This window comes from Oscarella lobularis, unplaced genomic scaffold (assembly GCF_947507565.1).
Source record: "Oscarella lobularis unplaced genomic scaffold, ooOscLobu1.1 scaffold_75, whole genome shotgun sequence".
Lineage (NCBI taxonomy): Eukaryota > Metazoa > Porifera > Homoscleromorpha > Homosclerophorida > Oscarellidae > Oscarella > Oscarella lobularis.
This window is the reverse complement of record NW_027077201.1, coordinates 37433-55732: the sequence shown is the minus strand read 5'-3', so window position 1 is coordinate 55732 and position 18300 is coordinate 37433. Positions and strand designations below refer to the sequence as shown.

The 18300-nt window shown below is 44.0% G+C and overlaps 2 protein-coding genes across 2 annotated transcripts; one reads left to right on the top strand and one right to left on the bottom strand.

Moving 5' to 3' along the window:
- Positions 1-11283: 11283 nt before the first annotated feature.
- On the bottom strand, positions 11284-11721 carry LOC136199342 (uncharacterized). The gene has a single exon (XM_065989520.1). The coding sequence runs from the start codon at positions 11719-11721 to the stop codon at positions 11284-11286; it is 438 nt and encodes a 145-aa protein (XP_065845592.1).
- Positions 11722-13919: 2198 nt separating this feature from the next.
- On the top strand, positions 13920-14453 carry LOC136199341 (uncharacterized). Its single transcript, XM_065989519.1, has 2 exons — positions 13920-14121; positions 14335-14453. The coding sequence occupies exons 1-2, from the start codon at positions 13920-13922 to the stop codon at positions 14451-14453; spliced, it is 321 nt and encodes a 106-aa protein (XP_065845591.1).
- The last annotated feature ends 3847 nt before the right edge of the window (positions 14454-18300 follow it).

The following is an 18300-nucleotide window of genomic DNA, read 5'->3' as shown; positions in this document are numbered from 1 at the left end:
AATAGCCCGTGGCTTTTCCAAGTGCTTTCGTGCTCTTTTTACGGACTTAGCTGTCTGTACCTAAAACAGCTCCGTGACCTTCGCTGCTTTTTCCTAAACGTATTCCATCTATTGAAACCTTTGCCTTGGGCTCTTGTAATGCCTACCATGACTCGTGGCGCCTAATTTTCTCTATCCTTCACGAACATGCGGCCTGTTTAGGCGATCGAACGCCACACCAACACTCCAAGCCATGTTTGCTCAGCCATTTACCTAGAGTTCCTTGATAAAATACTTGGCTATCCCTTGATGCGTTTTTTTGGGCAATCATTGTTTTTTTTTAGCCAGCACCAGTTGTCATTCACCATTATGCACATTTCAAGTTCCATTATGCGTGTAATGGTATCTAAAATTTAGCTTGACGCCTAAAGAACATAAACGACAGCGGAGGAGATAATGAGCATGTCTCTGTCTTATACGAGCCGACGTTTTGACTCAGAAAATTGAGATCAAAAGTAAACGAACTTTACACTGACCGCATCGTAACATTGATTCAGCGTCTCCATCCGTGAACTCATCTGCTGCAGTCTGATAACTGTATTTGATAACTGTCAGGTGGTTAGGCACGAGGCGAAACGAGTTGAGATCGTCTTCCGACTGTCCATGGCTTCCATGGCAACAAACTCTTCTTACACGGGAGGCTGAGTATCTCGAGGCCTAGCATTTCGACGACAGTGTTTGGAAGAGGGACTCAGACCAGCTCCACTCAAGTACGCTTCATCCGAGCGGCAAACTAGCGTGTCGAAAGATATCATCGCTTTTTTTCGTATGAAAAACGAAAAACGAACAGCGCCACGAGTCACAGCCTGAAGCTCCATCACCTAATGCAGCGGGATGTCGTGCAAAGATCTAAAAGCCGGAATGGCAACCGCGAGAACGGAGGTGTTTTATACGAGTGGTCGTGCTCGATAGCTACAGGTTCGCCAAGTCTGTAGCCGGCATCAGCGACTTCATTTTCGAGAAGGACCACATCCATGAACTAAAAATGATGAGTGACTGCGGAAAAAAGTTCGTTTCGCTAGATGGTCTTGGCCACCTAGCGCGCTAACAATCAACCCCCCCTGAGCTAACTCTAAACAAGATTGATTATATTATCTTAGTTGTAAGGTTTTTTCACCGTATCAGCTTATGGTGCCATAAGGCATTGGGACCAGGAACGCTGTAGGTACGGCGTTGTAAGGTCATGCGACGCCTTCTCAGTACCCGAACAGGATCAATTCTTTGTATGCTGTTTCTATTTATTAACAAAGTGATAAATATCAAATTATTTATTTAGAGAGAGCTGTTTGTAAACCTGAGACGACGCCTTAAAACAATTATTACCCTGCTCCGAAGATATTCATCCAACATCCGTTCGCCTGCTTCAGGATGGGTAACGTCTGCGACAAGCAAATCAATTTGTTCGTCTGTAACGGTACTGAAACTCCTGAAACTGATGGCAAGCTCAAAAGCGCGACGCTGAACAGTTCGCGTAGAGACGTAAAGGACGCGGCTAATGTCATTAGGAGAAAATTCAAACTTCACGAACCATCGTAGCAGATCCTCAGTATTATCTAATATCGGCCTTCCTGGAAGACCTTGAACTAGACGAAGGGCCGCACAATGACACCTCGTCAATTGTTCATTCACATTTTTCTCTATGCATTAAAGAAGATCAAGAAACTGCTCCAATTCGTCGTCAAACAGAGCTGGATTTTCCGCGAGAATTCTTCTTCCTAGAGCGTAGCCTCTGTCCAAAAACGTCGGCATTAACACGTCATCCTCGTGTTTAAGTTGGTCCCGCTCGTCTTCAAGGTACACTCTCACGTCTTAGGCAAGTCTCTGATGTGACATGACACCCGACGTAAAGACAAGACTTCGTCATAATACTCGCTCGTGCGCATGCTTGTCGAAGACGCAGCGATTTTCTTGCCCGAATTTCATCCAATCTCGAAAGAACCTGCAATGTACGTAAAGGTTACTGATGGCAAAGAAGAGCTACAATTACCGAATACCGAAACAAGGCGATGAAAGTGGAAACGCTACAGGTTTTTGCACGAGGCCATTTAGTTTTTCTTCTTACAACACAGGTTTTTAGACCTACTCTTTCGCTGCTGTAGGATTTAAGTTTTTGTGCAAAGGCGGCCACCGCGCCGTAGCACTCGTCGGCGGAGAGTTTCTTCCGCCTGATGACGGGTGGCAAGAGCGTATCTACACTATATGCCGCGCCAGCCAAACTGCCACTCCCGGAGCTTTGCCGCTAAGCAATACCCGATCTTTCTCACGACCAACAACGTCTCCAAGCATCCGCGAGCTATGTAGCGAAGCTGTACAGTCGGTGACGTAAGGCAGTTCACGCACGGGGGCTCCACAAGAAGAATTTGACTAACTGTACAACAGGCGAAGACACCGTACTCGTTCGCGCTCTCCCCAAAGAAATCCAAGAGGAAGCTCAGCTTCGAGCGCAAGCGCCAGCACAAATCGAAGTCAAAGATCCTGGACGCATGTATTCTGCTGTCTGCCCAAAGCGAGCCAGGAGACGTGGAAGCCTAAAGCCGCATCCAGTCTCCTTTCCTGTGGCCTTGGTCACAAGAGCGTGACATTTTAGTCGTTTGAAGAAATGACTGCGACCGACTTCAGAAGAAAGTTGGAAAAAGTATTTCCAAACCTGAAGCAAAGCAAAGAGGGATATGATCTTCACCGTTTTACATCGAACTGCCGTTTGCTTGAAAAGATAGTGCCGAAAGCAGGTAAAGATAACAAAGTACAGGTGGCACTCGATCGCCGACAAGGAATTGTTTTTCGAATAGTACTTACATTTTATATTCCACCGGAGGTCCTTTTCCGTCGCAAAAGAGCGCAGTTGGGCTTTGCGAAGAACCCAAAAAAATGCTCAAGTAACCATGCTCACAGAGCATGCGCATTTGATAGTCCGCCTTGCCGTCTAATGGACGCTATCTCTACATAAACGACCTAGCGCGCATAGACGCGCGGCGAGCGCGCCGTTGCCTTCCAACCCGTTTTCGCCGCGTCGCGACGCCGGTTGCCCTATCGCAGTGGCGTGCGCTCTTCCGTACTCACCCAAACCCGCGTTTCGCCCACTACGTCTTACGGGGATTTGAGCATAATTTTGTTATAAGTCTTAGCTCCTCCCCCCCATCGCCGGACGACTCGAAATTTCCGATTGGCAGTCACACACGCGACCGTTGTACGAGGGTATCTTCGCGATGAGTTAGATGACAATGTGCACAGAGGTTGCAGGTGGATCAGCCTTTCGAGTGGTCTCCTCCTTCTCTACTTCAGCGTTTCTCTTACAGTCATTGGAATCATCTTTCGATGATGGGATGCGAGTTGTTAACTCGTCATCCAAGTGAGCGCATCGTTGGCATTCGTTTTGTTTAATGCAATCTTGTCTGCTCGAGTCCAAGAAAAACAATTTTCTTTTTTATTTAAACCAACAAACGTACATTTGAAACATAGACGGGGATAGAGTAAAGAAAACTAAAACTCAAAAAAACTTTTTAGTGCGTTTGTAAATGTCGCGTTTTTCAAAGACGACGAGTTTCCTCCTTGCGACCGCGCTTCTTGGCGTCGTAGTCGTCGCGCTTGTCTCGTAGTCTCTTTCTTTTCCGGCGTGGAATGCGACTGAGGCTTTCGTCACCTGTATTTGTCATCGCCGCTCACTGCCGTGCTTACGGATGAAAAGAGTCGCTTTGGTATCTGTCGTCGCGTTTTGCGGAACGATCTTCGTGTCGGCGACGCGGACGACGTTCCTTGCAAGAGCGATGGCGTTCCATCGAAGGAGACTTAGATCGACAATCTTTGTCGTTTCCGGCTCCGGTGTCGACGGCGAATCACTTGTCCTTCGTGGTTGTTGTCGCATTGGACTTTCGTCTTTCTGCTGTCGACGGATTCCCTGTCCATCGTCGTCGTTATGGAAGATCAGTTTTTGTGGTGTTTCTCAGATGTCATTCCCGATGACGCAAGAGAACGACACGAACGCTAGCGCACTTTAAAGTTGGGAACTTTACGCGTGGGTGCACTCTGGTAAACCGCGCGTGCGTGCGTGTATGCGTAACGAAGAAGCTACGTGCATGTCGCCGATCTCCCTCTGAGAAGCTAAGTAAAAAGGGCATATTTTATCAGTCATACTCCCCAGGCTTATCTTCTCACCTGGTTGTCTTTTCCTAAAAACTTTGGCGATACATCCTTCGCATCCGTGTTCCACTTTTGCAAGCAAATCCAACTTGAGCGTGCTTTCCTTTCAAATTCGTAACCGTCTACTCGTTTGACTCAAGCGACAATTTTGCAAACCCCTTCCACGACTTTGGACATTCTGCAAAACCTGAGGCAACTGATCGAGACTGTTGATTGTTGAAAGCTGATTGCCTGGCTCGTTATTTGGCTGGGGCGGACCAAATGCAATTACTACGGAAACAGTACCGAAAACACGTCGACATACCTAATCATGGTGTTTATCACAGAAAAAACCTCGATAAGTACAAAAATTATTGTACGTGCTCATCCGAGCTGTAAGAGTAATCCAAGGGACACAATCTAGGCACATCAAAAAACATCGGTCAGTTCCGAGTTCGGCTAATTTTTTTACAACTGATGCAAGGGACGACAATAGGGCATCCTTCTCTTTTTCACTAGGAGCTCTCTACGCAAAATGAAATGCGTTATTAATTACTTAGGACATATCTAAACACAGTTTAATTCCCTCTCTTAACTCATTTCTCTGGGCTGCGTCTCGCAATCCGCAATCGATAGGCAACTTGAAAAGTAAAAAAACATCCCATTGAAATCTACCTTTCCACAACCTAAACCAAACATCATAATATATCGTTAATACAAAATAAATCTACTAATATATCCCTCGCGTGCACCCACTTCCCTGCACGTGCGAGGCACGTGCACAACCTAACGATAACAAAACCCCAGAAGGCCTCATTGCCTCAAATAACCTGTGATCTTACCTATAATCTAAATCTAACAATATTTCCACCATCTCTTACTTACTAATTTAGAGTATTTTTTTAAAAATTTGGAATTGCGCATAGTTTCGCAGGAATTGACAAAGAGCACCAGGGTTTTTTTCAGCAAGGACAATCTACGGTGGAACTGTGCTCCCTAATGTATCCCTGTCGCCCTAGTAACTAAAAATCTGATTTTTTGGATTTCGTCTCTCTTTTGTTTGCGACGATGATGGAAAAGTCGGCTGATGTTAATGTTTTTGCTTTCTTGGCCAATGGAAGATCATTTTCAGGCAAGCGTTTTACCGGCTTCTACTTGATCACCAAGACATCTTGTTTTAGCAATGGGACGTTTTCTTTTAAACGTTTATCAATCGCTACAAAATACTCAGGCACGCTTATAGCAACAGTGGCGGCAGTTTATTTTTTGAGCTATCAGAGGCTGCTCTGCCTTTTTCACTGGAGGAACGACGATTACCTGCTATGCAGGTGCCTAAACGTGACGTCATCAAGATAAATTCTTGAAACGCACTTGAAAGGATGTAATTTCTCTCGACACAGTAGTGGAAGTAAAAGATAGCTCCTTTCTTTTTATTGCGACATACTCATCCTTCTCCTCTTGAAAAAGAACATAAAAGAGTCTGTCGACTACTTTGTTTTATTTCCTTCAAGGTACTTATTTTAATTATCTGTCAATGTTACAACACAAAAATTGTGTAGTAAAGCAAGTGCACCTTTTCAAGTGCATATTGGTATCCACGTTTTTATAATCGAACTTGCGAAAAGCTAAAGCCCACTTTTCTGAGAAACTGTTTAGCTGCCTATCTGTCAAGTACTAGAGCATTTTACTGATTCTTGATAAGTAATACAGTAGACCCTCGCTAATACAAACAGTGATGTTCCCAACCAAAGCTAAGGTGTCTGGATTAGTGAAAACGTTCGAAATAGCGAAATCAAATTATTAGTCTGTATTAGTAGTAAAAAAATCAGTTACGCGCGTTTGCTTTAAGGAACTAAGTCTCTTTTCAGCGGCAATGTCTCTCAGACCTCGCAATAGTTAGTCTTGTAGGCTTTTTTGGAGGAGAGACACGCTGCGACGCAATTTTAGAAGTGAACAAGGAAGCAAGGTTTAGGCTAGAAAATAGTGATTTTCCATAAGCGCGTCTAGACTATTGTCAATTGGTGGTAGCGGATAGCGGTCTTTCTCTGTCACTTAATATAATATTCGAAAAATTGTTTGTCCGCAGTTCCTTTCTTGTCCGTCAAAACGATTAGACTGGCCCATGCTAAACGTAACTCCCGAACGAAAGTATTTTGAAACATTTTTGGGATCTGTCGCTTCACTGCGTTTTGATCTTTAGGCGTTAGTCGGTACGGTTCTTGATTGATGTAAAGCGCTGATCGACAATTTTGCTGATGTCTTCTCTCAAGGAGAACCACGCTTTCTTTGAACGGCATTCTGCCTGGTGATTGCGCAAATAATTCATATCAAATTGTTCACGGCTGATGTTGAAATAAAAAACCAAATACGACAACGCGTTGCATTCCTGTCTAACAGTAGTAGCCAAAATTGCTGCCAAACATTACCTTCTCGCCATCTTCGTTAACATTTTTCGGTTACAAATCCAAATCATTCGCAATTGACCTTAGATAGCATTTGGCCTGCCCTATTGATAAGGCTTTTTCCAAGATCTGCAACGATTTTCTGCCCCCTCCAACTCTTCGGCAAATAGTGTAACCATTTCTAGGTAATTGTGAAAAAGACTGAATTATAACAGAACGCATCGCGGATTTGTTTCCGGCAAGAGGCCATTCTAGCGCCTTCTCTCTCAGCCCTGATTCTGAGAGTAACAACTTCTCCGTTTGCGCAGGAATTGCGTTGGTTTCTCTTGCAAGACGCGATGCAAAAAAACGCCTTGGTCCATGTCTTCTGAGGGCGGCCATCTTTCTAGGCGTGTAGCAAAACAGCTTAGCGCGAGTGGAAATGACAGTATTGGACCGTAGATATTAAAGAAAGCGGCTAGGCAATTCCCGCTGTCACGTGTCATTTGGCTGGCTTTCTGTGGCGCTAGTTCTGTTACGCTTGTTCCCGGATATCACGACATATATCGGCACGAAACTTCACGAATAAATTTCATTCTTTTCCCGAATTGACGTTACTGTGTCTCTCGATAAGTAAGAAATGCTATCTGACTTTCGGATCGGCTGCTGCTGTTTAAAATAAGGCATTTTCGCGTCAATTTAGTATGGTAATTTGGGGACGCCGCCTACGCTCTTCTTCTTGTCGCTGCTGCAAACATACCTGCGCTATTCTGACTGTTCGTCAAAACTGCATGTACTCATGTCGTCCGTTTAGCTCCACATCGCTCCTATCCTCGCGTAGGATTGATTTATCACCATGGGCGGGGTCCATAGTATGCGTCACGGGGACAGACTCTGGGTTCTGGTCGCTGCTTTGGGACACCCTTGCGCGTTAATTCATTAGGCTGTTTGACCCGTAATTGTCTGCATTCAGCCGTAAGGCCTTGTGAAAATCCGGCAAGCTGTCAAGCACGAACAACTAGCAAAGTCACTCCCTGTGCCAGTAAAGGATTGTCGAACGTCATGCCCGACGCAGAATACAGCTCAGCCCATATTGGGTTGAGAACCTCCACGCGAATAGCAACAAAAGCCGTGAAAGCCCGCTCAGATTGCGCGGTGACGGACGCGGCACTTCCCTTTAGCCGTGGAAAACACTCCGATATTTTCTCCAAGATCCGCAAGCAGAGATCTTCGGTCGTAGAGGACGAAAGGCTTGCCATGGCCTTTTCCGCGTTCGTCCATCGCGGCGTAACACAGCTAGCCCCACACAAAATCACGTGACAGCGGGAGTTGCCTATCCGCTTCCTTTAATATCTATGATTGGACAAACGTTCTTTTGACCGATCGAATTGCCCGTGCGTTCGACCAACGTCGCTTACACGGACTAATGGGATCCAAAATAGATTTATTTATTTATATATACTCATGATTGCAGATACCGTTAGATTGTGCCGACATCTGAGTCGAGTGTCTGAAAGATGCGGAGAGCCGTCTAAGCGGTGTTGATGACGCCAACGGCCCGGTCGTAGCCGTTGCCGTGCCCGAAATCCCGCTCGGCGAACGCATACCAGTAGCATCGAAAGCTTGATAGATTAGAGCGGCCGCTTCGCAAAGTTTGTGGGCCATTTTGTAGTACCGCTTCGTTGCTGCGATTGAAGAGGAATCGAAAACGTTCTCTACTAGAGTTGCTGTCAAGAAAATACCCGTGCAAAAGAGCATACGAAATAAGGTCCCGTATTGACTAACAGCACAAACATCATTATTGCATAAAAGACACAAAAACTCGCACGCCAAGACAGCAGTCATTTAGCGGGTCAAATGTGGCTGATCGTACAGGATATGATGGTGGTGTAGGTATCTACATCTCCGATGCGGTTAACTGCTCTAAGATGAGTTGTCCTCAATTAGTCCGGCTTTCTTCAAGTCTATCTTCAGGGGTCAAAATAAGGTTTTATAGATGTGCGGACATTCTGTCCGCACAACAGGGAAAATGTCCGGTCCCTTTGTAACGCTGTCCGAACATAAGAGTTTCTATTCACAATCACTACTCGTCATCACTTGAAATTTCGTCTTCTCTACTTGTCCCCGCTTCAGCGCCAATTGTACGATCTTCTTGATTTTTAACCAGGCCGTCGATCATTTGCCTTTCTGCACAGAGCAATGCTTTTCTCAGGTTGAGAAGTTTCCACTATAGCAATGTCGCTTTTGATCATTAGGATATCATTTAAAGAACCGTTTCACAAACGCGTTCGCCGTTCGCTCTTGACGAACTTGAGAGTTGAGAACGTTCTCTCAACCTTTCCGTTTGAAAACGGAAGTGAGAGGAGAAGATTTATAAGTAGCAACGCGTTAGTCCAATTCTCAGCATTTGGACTTCGAAAGATTCGCCACAAAATCGATCGATGATCAAGTGACGACAAAGGGAGATAATTTACGCCATAGTCCATGATATCTCAAAACTCTGCTTTCATATTTTCAGTGTTGGCTTTAGCTGCCTCGAGAGGAACTTTGTTTACCGCCAGTCTGTTTACTGCTTCCAAATTGTCACCATCAAGCAAGAGTTTCTCCTATGCGTCGCACGACGGAACTGTAAAAATGTCTCACAGCTGTTGGATAATTGACCAGCTTAATCTTTGCCTAATGCAGCTAATGACACTTTCGCAGTAGTCTTCTTTTATAGATGAAAAATGAGATTTGGCGTTTTCTAATACAATATTAATCTCTTCAACTGTTGGCCTTAGTACGATCCGTCAGATCTTTTGGAAACAATCGCAAAATATGTTTGCCATTCGTTCAGCAGTTTATCTGATAGTCTTTTCGTTTCTTTTAACAACCTTAAAAGCAAATTGATTGCCGTCAGAATGTCAAGGCCGTCGGTCTGCATTGCCTTTGACAGCTCGGAAGAAGCGTTTAGGAGATCCGAGAAAGAAGAACAGCCCAAAAGGTAGCGGGCATCTACCCATTTTTCTTAGTAACATTTCAGTTTTGCTTGGTCTGTTGAAGTAGTTGATTTATTAAACATCATTGAAGCCAAGTGATGAGTTCCTTCGTCGTCAAAAGAATAGCACTTTATCAAGTCAATAATGATGTCGTTTAGTTCTCGGCAACGTTTTGCCGACTTTTGATAAAGATAGTAAAGTCTAAGCAAAAATTCGTCGATTGCATCAAAACTGGTGGACTTAAGAGTGTCTTTGACGGCCAACTTGAGTCTTTGGGCTAAACACCAGGATGAGTACACTCAAAGCAGTCGTTTTTCAAGCCCTTTAATCTTTTTTCGGCCACGTTTGCCAGAGCACCGTTTTGTACAAACCCTCAGCTGTTGCTGACTCGGGTCTGCAAACGGTGAAGAAATCTGTTTGCACTAGGGCTTTTCTTATTCATTTTCAATCTCACACAAAACCGCCAAAATTAGCTCGTTATTGACGTTTCCCTTGTCCGTAGATAATTAGGAAGCGACTGGAGCATGAACTTTATCATTTTCGGGAATTGCTTTATTCCCACAGTCACGTTCAGAAAGCAAGCGTATTTCATTGCTGCGGTGAATAACGAATTCGGATCTGGTGGTGAAATTTGTTTTCTTCTAATGCGCGCGCGACCGCGTCTACAGCAATCGCCACTGAAGCCACAACCCAACCGTTCGCGCACAGAGATTCGCTTAATTGCCCCTAAATAATTAGCTCAAACTGACGGAATGCGTGACGAGCTAACAAAGATATTGTATTTATGAATGCTTTGCGGCTTGTCGGACGGGCTGCTTTGCGTCTACATCCAGCATAAAATTACTAAACATTTGAAGCAACAAAACTTCAAGGGCTTCACCGCCGTCCATTCCTACGGAAGGCAACACGGTGAGAATAGTCTTCTGTATACTCTCGGAAAGGAAGTCAGTTTTTTATGTATTGCATTACTTGTTCACGTAATGTTGACATTTAGCTATTCCTGGACGAAAACGGAATGCAAATAGCAGAAGTGAAGGATACCGGCCTTTTTTCCGCGTCAAGACTGGGCAGCTTAAGGAACTAATTCTAAGGGTGCAATTACCTTTGGAAGGACCAGCGCCAAAGGTCGAACTGCTTCGCTGTCTGTACGCAGCATTCCCATTGTGTCCTCTGTCCTCTGCAGATACCATTCGTTTTTATTATGTTTAGTACTTTGTAGAGCCCTCTTTAGCTTTTGCTATAGCCTGTACTCGGCGAGGTAGGCTTTCAACGAGTTTTTTTACAATTTCTTGTGAAATGGATTGCCACGCCGTTTGAAGTGCTGCCCAGAGCTCGTCACTGGTTTTTGGCTGAGCAGCGCTCACAGAGGTTTTCAGTTGATGCCAGAGATTTTCTATGGAGTTGACGTCAGGAGAACGAGGCGGCCAATTGAGAACAGTGACGTCATTATTCACGAACCACTGACAAACGGTTCGTGCGGTGTGAATGCTGGCGTTGTGTTGCTAAAGAACAAAGCGGTTTCCTATTAAACGGGCAGCGTCTGGGAGCATCTTTGTCTGGAGGATGTTTTTGTAGCCGTCCGCGTTCAACCTTCCATCAATACGATGCAATGATCCAACTCCGGAAGACGCCATGCAGCTCCACACCATCACGCTAATTGGATACTGCACGGTAGGAACAGTGCATTTTCTTCTCCAGCGTGGCGCCAGACGAAGGTTTTGCCATCGCTTCTTAATGAAATTTTTGATTCGTCGCTGAACAGCACTCTTCTACTGGTCAAGAGTCCAACCTCTGTGAGACGCTGCCCAGCCGCGTCGGAGGCCCCGATGCCTCGCCGTCAGCTGCGGTTTTTTTCGCGGTCGACGAGCTCGAATTTCCTTTTCCGAGAGCCAAGGAGAGACTGTCCATTTGGAAACAGCTTTGCACGTTGCAGCAGACAACTGAGCGCCGAGCTGTCTTGCCGACTGCCTTCGATCGCGCAACGCAGCAACTCGAAGAAATCGATCCTCTCGACTCGTCGTCTTTCGCTGCCGCCCGAACCACTGCCTCGCCTCGAAAACGCCCTCATCTAATTTTTTAATCCAGTTTCTCACGGCTCCGCGAGAACGATTAATCTCGGCCGCGATTTCAGTCGGATTTTTTCCGCATTTGCGAAGGCCATCAATAAGGCCGATTTCGTGGCTTGTCAGTTGTCGATTTCGAGGCATTCTGTTCAAAGAAAGACAGAGATTATTTTGAATGGTGACAACAAAACCAAAGCACCTTTAGTCTCCTTGCAGCTGAATAATGTTGTGATGGAAGTGATCAATTTTAGCGGGAGAACGCGGCGTTAAAAGATCTCGTGTTTTAATTACGTCATAACAAAAGTAGCAAAAAACCTCTAAATTATTAGCGTAATAAACTGAAACCGGTAAATAATTTGGTTTTCAAAACTAAAAGATAAGCCAAAAACGTTTTCTTAACAGAAAAACAGATGTTTTGAAAAGCAAAGCGTTCTATTTAAAATCAAAAGTCACGCCAAAAAATCGTTTTTAGAAAAATTTCAACAGATTAACGTGTTTTTGGGGTAAATTTGCCTATAATCGTGTAGGTCTATGTGACTACTATAGACCTATCTAATTAAAATAAGACGTAGCAGTTAAGTAGCAAATTCTAAAAATTATTTTGAGAAAGATAAGTTTAGGAAGGGTATTTTTAGGTTATATTTGTTACCGGTAAAACCTAAAGTTTTCCGTTGAAGGCCTACTTTTTTTATACACGCGCTAGTGGCTTATACTTTTGCACAGCACTGTATCATCCGAAACGAATTCTGAGGTTAGGATAAATTCTTAGACAATCAATAGTCTAAAGTGAGAAAAGGGCTTTTCTTTATCTAAATGTGTCTCTAGCTTCAGGAAATTAGGGCCCGTTTCGAAAAATCGCAGGCCGATCTCAAAAAAGTGAAGGCCAACTTGAAATTTACCAAATACCAAAAAGAATTCTATTTTCAAAAATGAGTCGGCATCGAGGATCTTTGCGAAAAGCATCAAAGCGAGGAAACCGAAGCGTTTATCACGAGCATAATAGCGATACTGGTGGCCACGAAGGCAAAAAAATTAGGAATTTAATTAAGTATTTTTATTTGATTAATATAAATCCAAATGGTAAAAGTCACGGAAAAATTTTGGACCCGTTTGCAGCTTCTTTTTTGTTGACCTGAAGTCTTGAAATAAATTCATTTTTTATCGCGATCAGAAGATCTTGGTTTCTTTTGACACTACTAGTGCTAATAATACTTAGAGGAGCCCTAAAAACTGCGTTGATGGTGAAAACGACACAAAACGGTGGTGGTTTTATGGAAGCATCCGGTTTCTGTAACCCTTCCTGACGTCAGCGGTTGCACGTACAATCGAAATAAGGGCTATTAACGAGTAATGGGTAGTTTGGGCAAGGTGAAACCGTGTTTTGAACCATTTCGAAAATTTTCTGAGCCTAAACAGGCATAAAAACGGCAAATACCAAACGACGCTCTTTTAGTGGTGTTGGATCTGAAATCACTCTATTCAAGCATTCCACAATAAGAGGCAATTGAAGCATGCAAAGAAGCAGCAACAACCTATTACACAGACGACCCGGATACACCGGTCGTCATTGAAACATTTTAAAAATACATTCTAGAAGGGAACAGCTTCACCTTCAATGGACAAACATACCTCCAAAACACGGAACAGCCATGGGCACAAAAACAGCTCCATGTTTAGCCAATATCTACATGGGAAATTTTGAGAAAGAATTTATGGAAAAGCAGGAAAAAACCTCACAATTGGAAACGCTACATTGATGACGTTTTCATGGTATGGACGCACACAAAAGAGGAGCTAAACCAATTCCTCTAGCAACTCAATCAACACAATGGCAGCATCAAATTCACACACGAAATAAGCAAGACCCAATCAATCTTCTTGGACACCAATGTTTATAAAGAAAAAATATTTAAGGAACGTAACATAATCAACATAAGAACTTACTTTAATTAAAACTATTCTTAAAAAGGTAAAAAAGGCACCCTGTTATATTGCACTTATGACGATTTTATCAGCTGCAACATGCAACCTTAAAAAGAGAAATTCAGAATGTGTTGTCAACGGATGAAGTTATCGACGTAATGGGTATTTGACCACTCTTCGAATCATGCGGTTAAAGCACAAGACGCTCTCGTTGCCTCACGAATGAACGTTTCACATGTAGTCTGGATACCAGACCCTTCGCTAGGGGGAGAAAGGGTCTGGTCTAACGTGCACTGCAAATTTGTATTCCCGCAGTGTACACTGCGGCCCAATGAGCGCCTTGGATAGCAATCTCGTGACCGTGCATGAGGTCATGAATTAAATATAGCGAACACTCGACCAAAGCGCGTTAGAGGTCGATGGCGCTCTCGTCTGCACAAATCCTTCAAAGGGCTGCTACGGACGAGGACGCGGCACTGGGCTATTCCGCTCTTCTACCTCAGCAATTGGAGGCCCTGACGGCAGTGGCGAGTGGTCGTGACGTGTTCGCTTCGCTTCCAACCGGTTTTGGCCAGAGCCTTTGTTTTTTCGCGCTGCCTTGGATGTTCGACACGCTTACAGGTCTAAATCGGGCATTGATAGTTTTAGTTGCATCTCCTCTAATCGCTTTTACGACCGATTAAGCGAGAACTTTGACCGAGAAAAGCTTGTCTGTTGCAAAGATTTCGTCGGAACGCGACTTTTCAGAAGCCTAAGACGGGCAGCATCAGGTTCCGCTGATTAGTCTAGAATTGCTTCTGGGGAAGAGACAATGCAAGCGAATTCTTCGCCAAGCTGTCTACCGCGAAAACGTCGTAGCAGTCGCCATAGACGAGGCCCACTTAGTCCTTTGGGGAGACACTTTTCGCAAAGAGTTCTCTCGCTTGCGCGAGCTTAGGAGTCTTGTTTCATAATGCGTGAGAATAATTGCACTAGCGGCAACGGCGACAGCTGCTACCAAAGTCGCAGTTATCTGTTTCTTTAGAGCTGAATAATCATCTGGTGATTTCCCGAGAAAGACGATATTTTTTACTCTGTGACTGATTTCAAGTCACTTGACGACAGTTTTTCTGCAATAGCGGCGGAGATCAAGAGATGAGGTGCTGGGGCTGATCGGAAAATCATTATTTGCCAAACAATCTACCACTGCTCGGAAATTTATCTCTATTTTCGGAAAGAGCTTGGCTAGTCTTTCCGGAGCTATCACAACGCTCCAGATCTGAGCAGGTTTCTCGTCGTGGAGGTGTATCATAGCCTTCTTTGACCGGACCACAAAACGCAGATGATGAAATCTTTTGCGCAACAATCGTCTCCTCTACGAATTGTCATGGCAACACTTGCTTTTGGTATTGGAATTAACAGTCCCGATGTTCGAACTGTAATTCACTACGGTGCCTCTGGAAAAGTGGAGGACTATGTGCAGGAAACCGGGCGTGCAGGGCGCGATGGCTTGAATGCGAAAGCGCGCTTATCACGGAATTTAAAACTGATTGTTGGTATATACGATGGATGAAAACACTGCTCGGACGAACAAAAGGTGTCTTTAAATGCAATTTGTCGTTAAATTGGCGGTCGGTAAACCCGAGGAAAAAACCTATGTTCTCTACTGTTAACCGGACTGTGCACAGAGACAAGGGTTGGTGTAAACAATAATTCATTAAACCCGCTGTCGCAAAAACCAATGCTGACTGTAGTAAGGCACTGGTAGTCAGTTGTGTTGTATTGCGTTGTAAGAGTCAAAGCACATTTATTTTGTCAGGTGGGATTAGTTTTACGCCTGTGATCCGAAGTCGAACTTGCCATCACATTTTTCCGCCCTATTTAAGTCAATTACAACTTCTGTTAATAACTGCTTCAGCTCTAATGGCCGTTTTCTGCTTACCAAATTGACTCTGTTCTACTAACAGACGATGTGGAGTATCATTTTCTTCCCAATGAGCCCAGATTTGAGAAGAGTCCTGTATAACATAACTGTATGAGTAAAGCCATTGCTCGCTACTTAATATTTTAACAAAATACGTATACTGTAGTAGCTAAAAATGTTTACTTGTCATACTTAAACCAATGGGCGGAAGAAACCAATCAGCGTAAATGTTTCACAGTATGTCAAAAATATGATTATCCTGTTAAAGAAACAATCAAAAAATCAAAATTTCCGGTGGTGCACTTTTATTTATGACTATTATCAAATTAATAAAGTAAAATCAACAACGGCTTTTATTTAGTTATGTCGTTTACAGAATTGATATCAAATTATTTTCCAAATAACAGTGCAACATTTTTGCTATCACATTAGCGGAAAATTTACCATAAACCCGTTGAAACCCAACTTCGAAGAAAATCAATTTTGTGACGCTGTCCTCTGGCGTACGTGTAAAAGTAGCTTTCCGGACGATATTACGTATACTGCAACAAAAAGCCAGCAGGATAGGTCTACGTGACAGAACGTTACATTACACTTCTCGAAGAAATCTTGACGGGCAAGGTCCTGTAATATTTTGACGATACAAAATCTTGTTACGCCGACGTTATAAAGTGTCTCTCGCTTAAAAAATCCCAATATTGCCGTGCGAGACCTAACAATGCACGTCGATCCGGAAGACTCCACTGATAAACCGACTATGTCCGTTGGACGAACGCAGTCAGTGTTGCGAAAACTGCACACTGTTTACCTCAATGTAACCGATGTCGGAGTCGTTCCCTTGCGCCATGAGACTGAGGTAATTGTAATATTAGTCTTGAGATGTCACTGATTTGTTTTCAAAAAAGAAAGATTGTATTGCTCAAAATAACATTAAATAATAAATCGCGGCAATTGCGTTTTCGAGCGCTAAGACTGTTAGGATCATACCTTCAGTACGGGATGCCATGCAGAAGCTATGGAAATAAGCCTCTATCCATTCTTCACTTTATTAATTGTCAAAAATTCAGTATGTCTATTTGATACTTAAATTTCCGCTGAATCAAAAAACTCGCACAAAGCTCAGCTTCTTTGTATTGTTTGTATTGAGACATAGCGTTATTGAATTTAGCCTAATCATTTTTACTCATTTTGATGATCTCTCGCGTTAGAGAAAGGGAGATTCATTTCTCCCAAGGACCTCTGAAGAATAATCCAACTGTGCCCAAAATTGTAAAACATTGTCTGACACTTGACAACCTGACGAAAAAAATGACTAAACTGTATTGCTCTCGTACGCATTATTATTGACGCAAAGGGAGACGCGTTGGTTTGCCAGTTTCGCTACAAATGCCGTAACAGCGCGCAACTGCCGAAAGCATGTTTGTGCTATTGGCGCGTTGCAGTTCAAGCATTCCTTATAAAATTGTGAAAATAAAGTTGCCGACGTAGCTCGTAAAAGATCAGGCAACAAAACTTACATATTTTCCCAAAAAATGCAATATGCTAATATTTCACAAAACAAGGTTGTACGCCACAGGGAATTTTCAGAAACCTTTTTGTTGCTAACAGAGTGCAAAGTTCAATTTTTGAACTGTCTTTGTGGAAGTGGCGATGGTGACAACTGCTTGACACGCATTAAATTAGTTCGCCATGAATCTTTCCGTCATTTCGGTCTTTGTTTCTTGTGGAGAATCAAAAAGAAATCAGCTTTCGCTCAGCTCTTTTTCTCACCGAGGTAGCGAAACAGCAGACAAATCGTATGTCAAAAGCTGCACCATATCGACTGCAGCTTTGTTGTTTGGTCAGTTGCGAGTTATAGTGATCAGCGATCTGCCAAACAGTGGATCGAGAGCTTTTTGATGGCTATGATAGCGGACTGATATCGACAACAGCCGACGCCGTCACTATAAAAACAGCAATTGATTCTTATTTTATCAATAAGTTGGATTGCGGCATTTCGCTTCAAATTCCCTTACAACTACTTCTGAGGCCGCCTGTGCACCCCGGAGAAGCTGAAACGAAACTAAATGCTTAATGACTAATGAAGGTCATCAATTCAAGTTGATTAGCAAAAAGTATCTCACATGTTGCGATCAAAATATAATCACGTTGTCTAAACAGTCATAACATGAATTCGACTCCAATTCAAGAGTGATATGCCCCAAAGTATTCAGGTGGGTGTTTCGATCGTGCTTGGTCGGCACGCACCGATTTGTGCCCCATCAAGGCCTTGTTGGCGTACCTGGCACGTCGGGGACCCGCGCCCGGTCCGCTGTTCAGATTCGAAAACGGACAGACGCTGTCGTAAGCTCGCTGTTGAAGTGCGGAGGGCGTTGACAGCAGCGGGCGTCGACACATTACGATTGCGCGGCATAGCTTTCGGATCGGAACGGCCGCAACGGCAGGAGCGCGATGTCTCGACAATTCGACGATCCGTTCTTTTAGGCGCTGAAAGAGCGCGGTGTTTATGAGCCACATCCGCCTCCAGCCAGAACAACTGCTTACTACAGTTGCGATCTGAAGACGTGATCAACGTTCGGGTAGACGAGACGCACGCTAGCGATTAGCCTCGTACCCAGGCCCTTTCTCCTGTTGCGAATCCCGGATGGACTCGCGGAGAAAGGGCCTGGTTCCCACTGTATGCGCATGCGCCAGAAATTACCGTCTTCCCGGTAATCTGGATCTAAAGCGTTTTTTAAATAAAAGGCAATAGAAAGTTATTATGAAAGCCTCCAAACAGCTTTTGCACGTTTCGCGGATACGCCACGCGCTTTCCTTACTGAGATCGCAACGTCACGTTTTAGAGCGATTTGCACGGTTTCTCGATAAGCGATTTGGTATCTTACAGTTGCTGTCGA

Excerpts from the sequence above, each read along its gene's own strand:
- LOC136199341 (XM_065989519.1), top strand. The coding sequence starts at position 13,920 with ATGGCGCTCTCGTCTGCACAAATCCTTCAAAGGGCTGCTACGGACGAG. Across the intron at positions 14,122-14,334 it reads GATGTTCGACACGCTTACAG|CTGTCTACCGCGAAAACGTC; the intron begins GTCTAAATCGGG and ends TTCTTCGCCAAG.
- LOC136199342 (XM_065989520.1), bottom strand. The coding sequence starts at position 11,721 with ATGCCTCGAAATCGACAACTGACAAGCCACGAAATCGGCCTTATTGAT.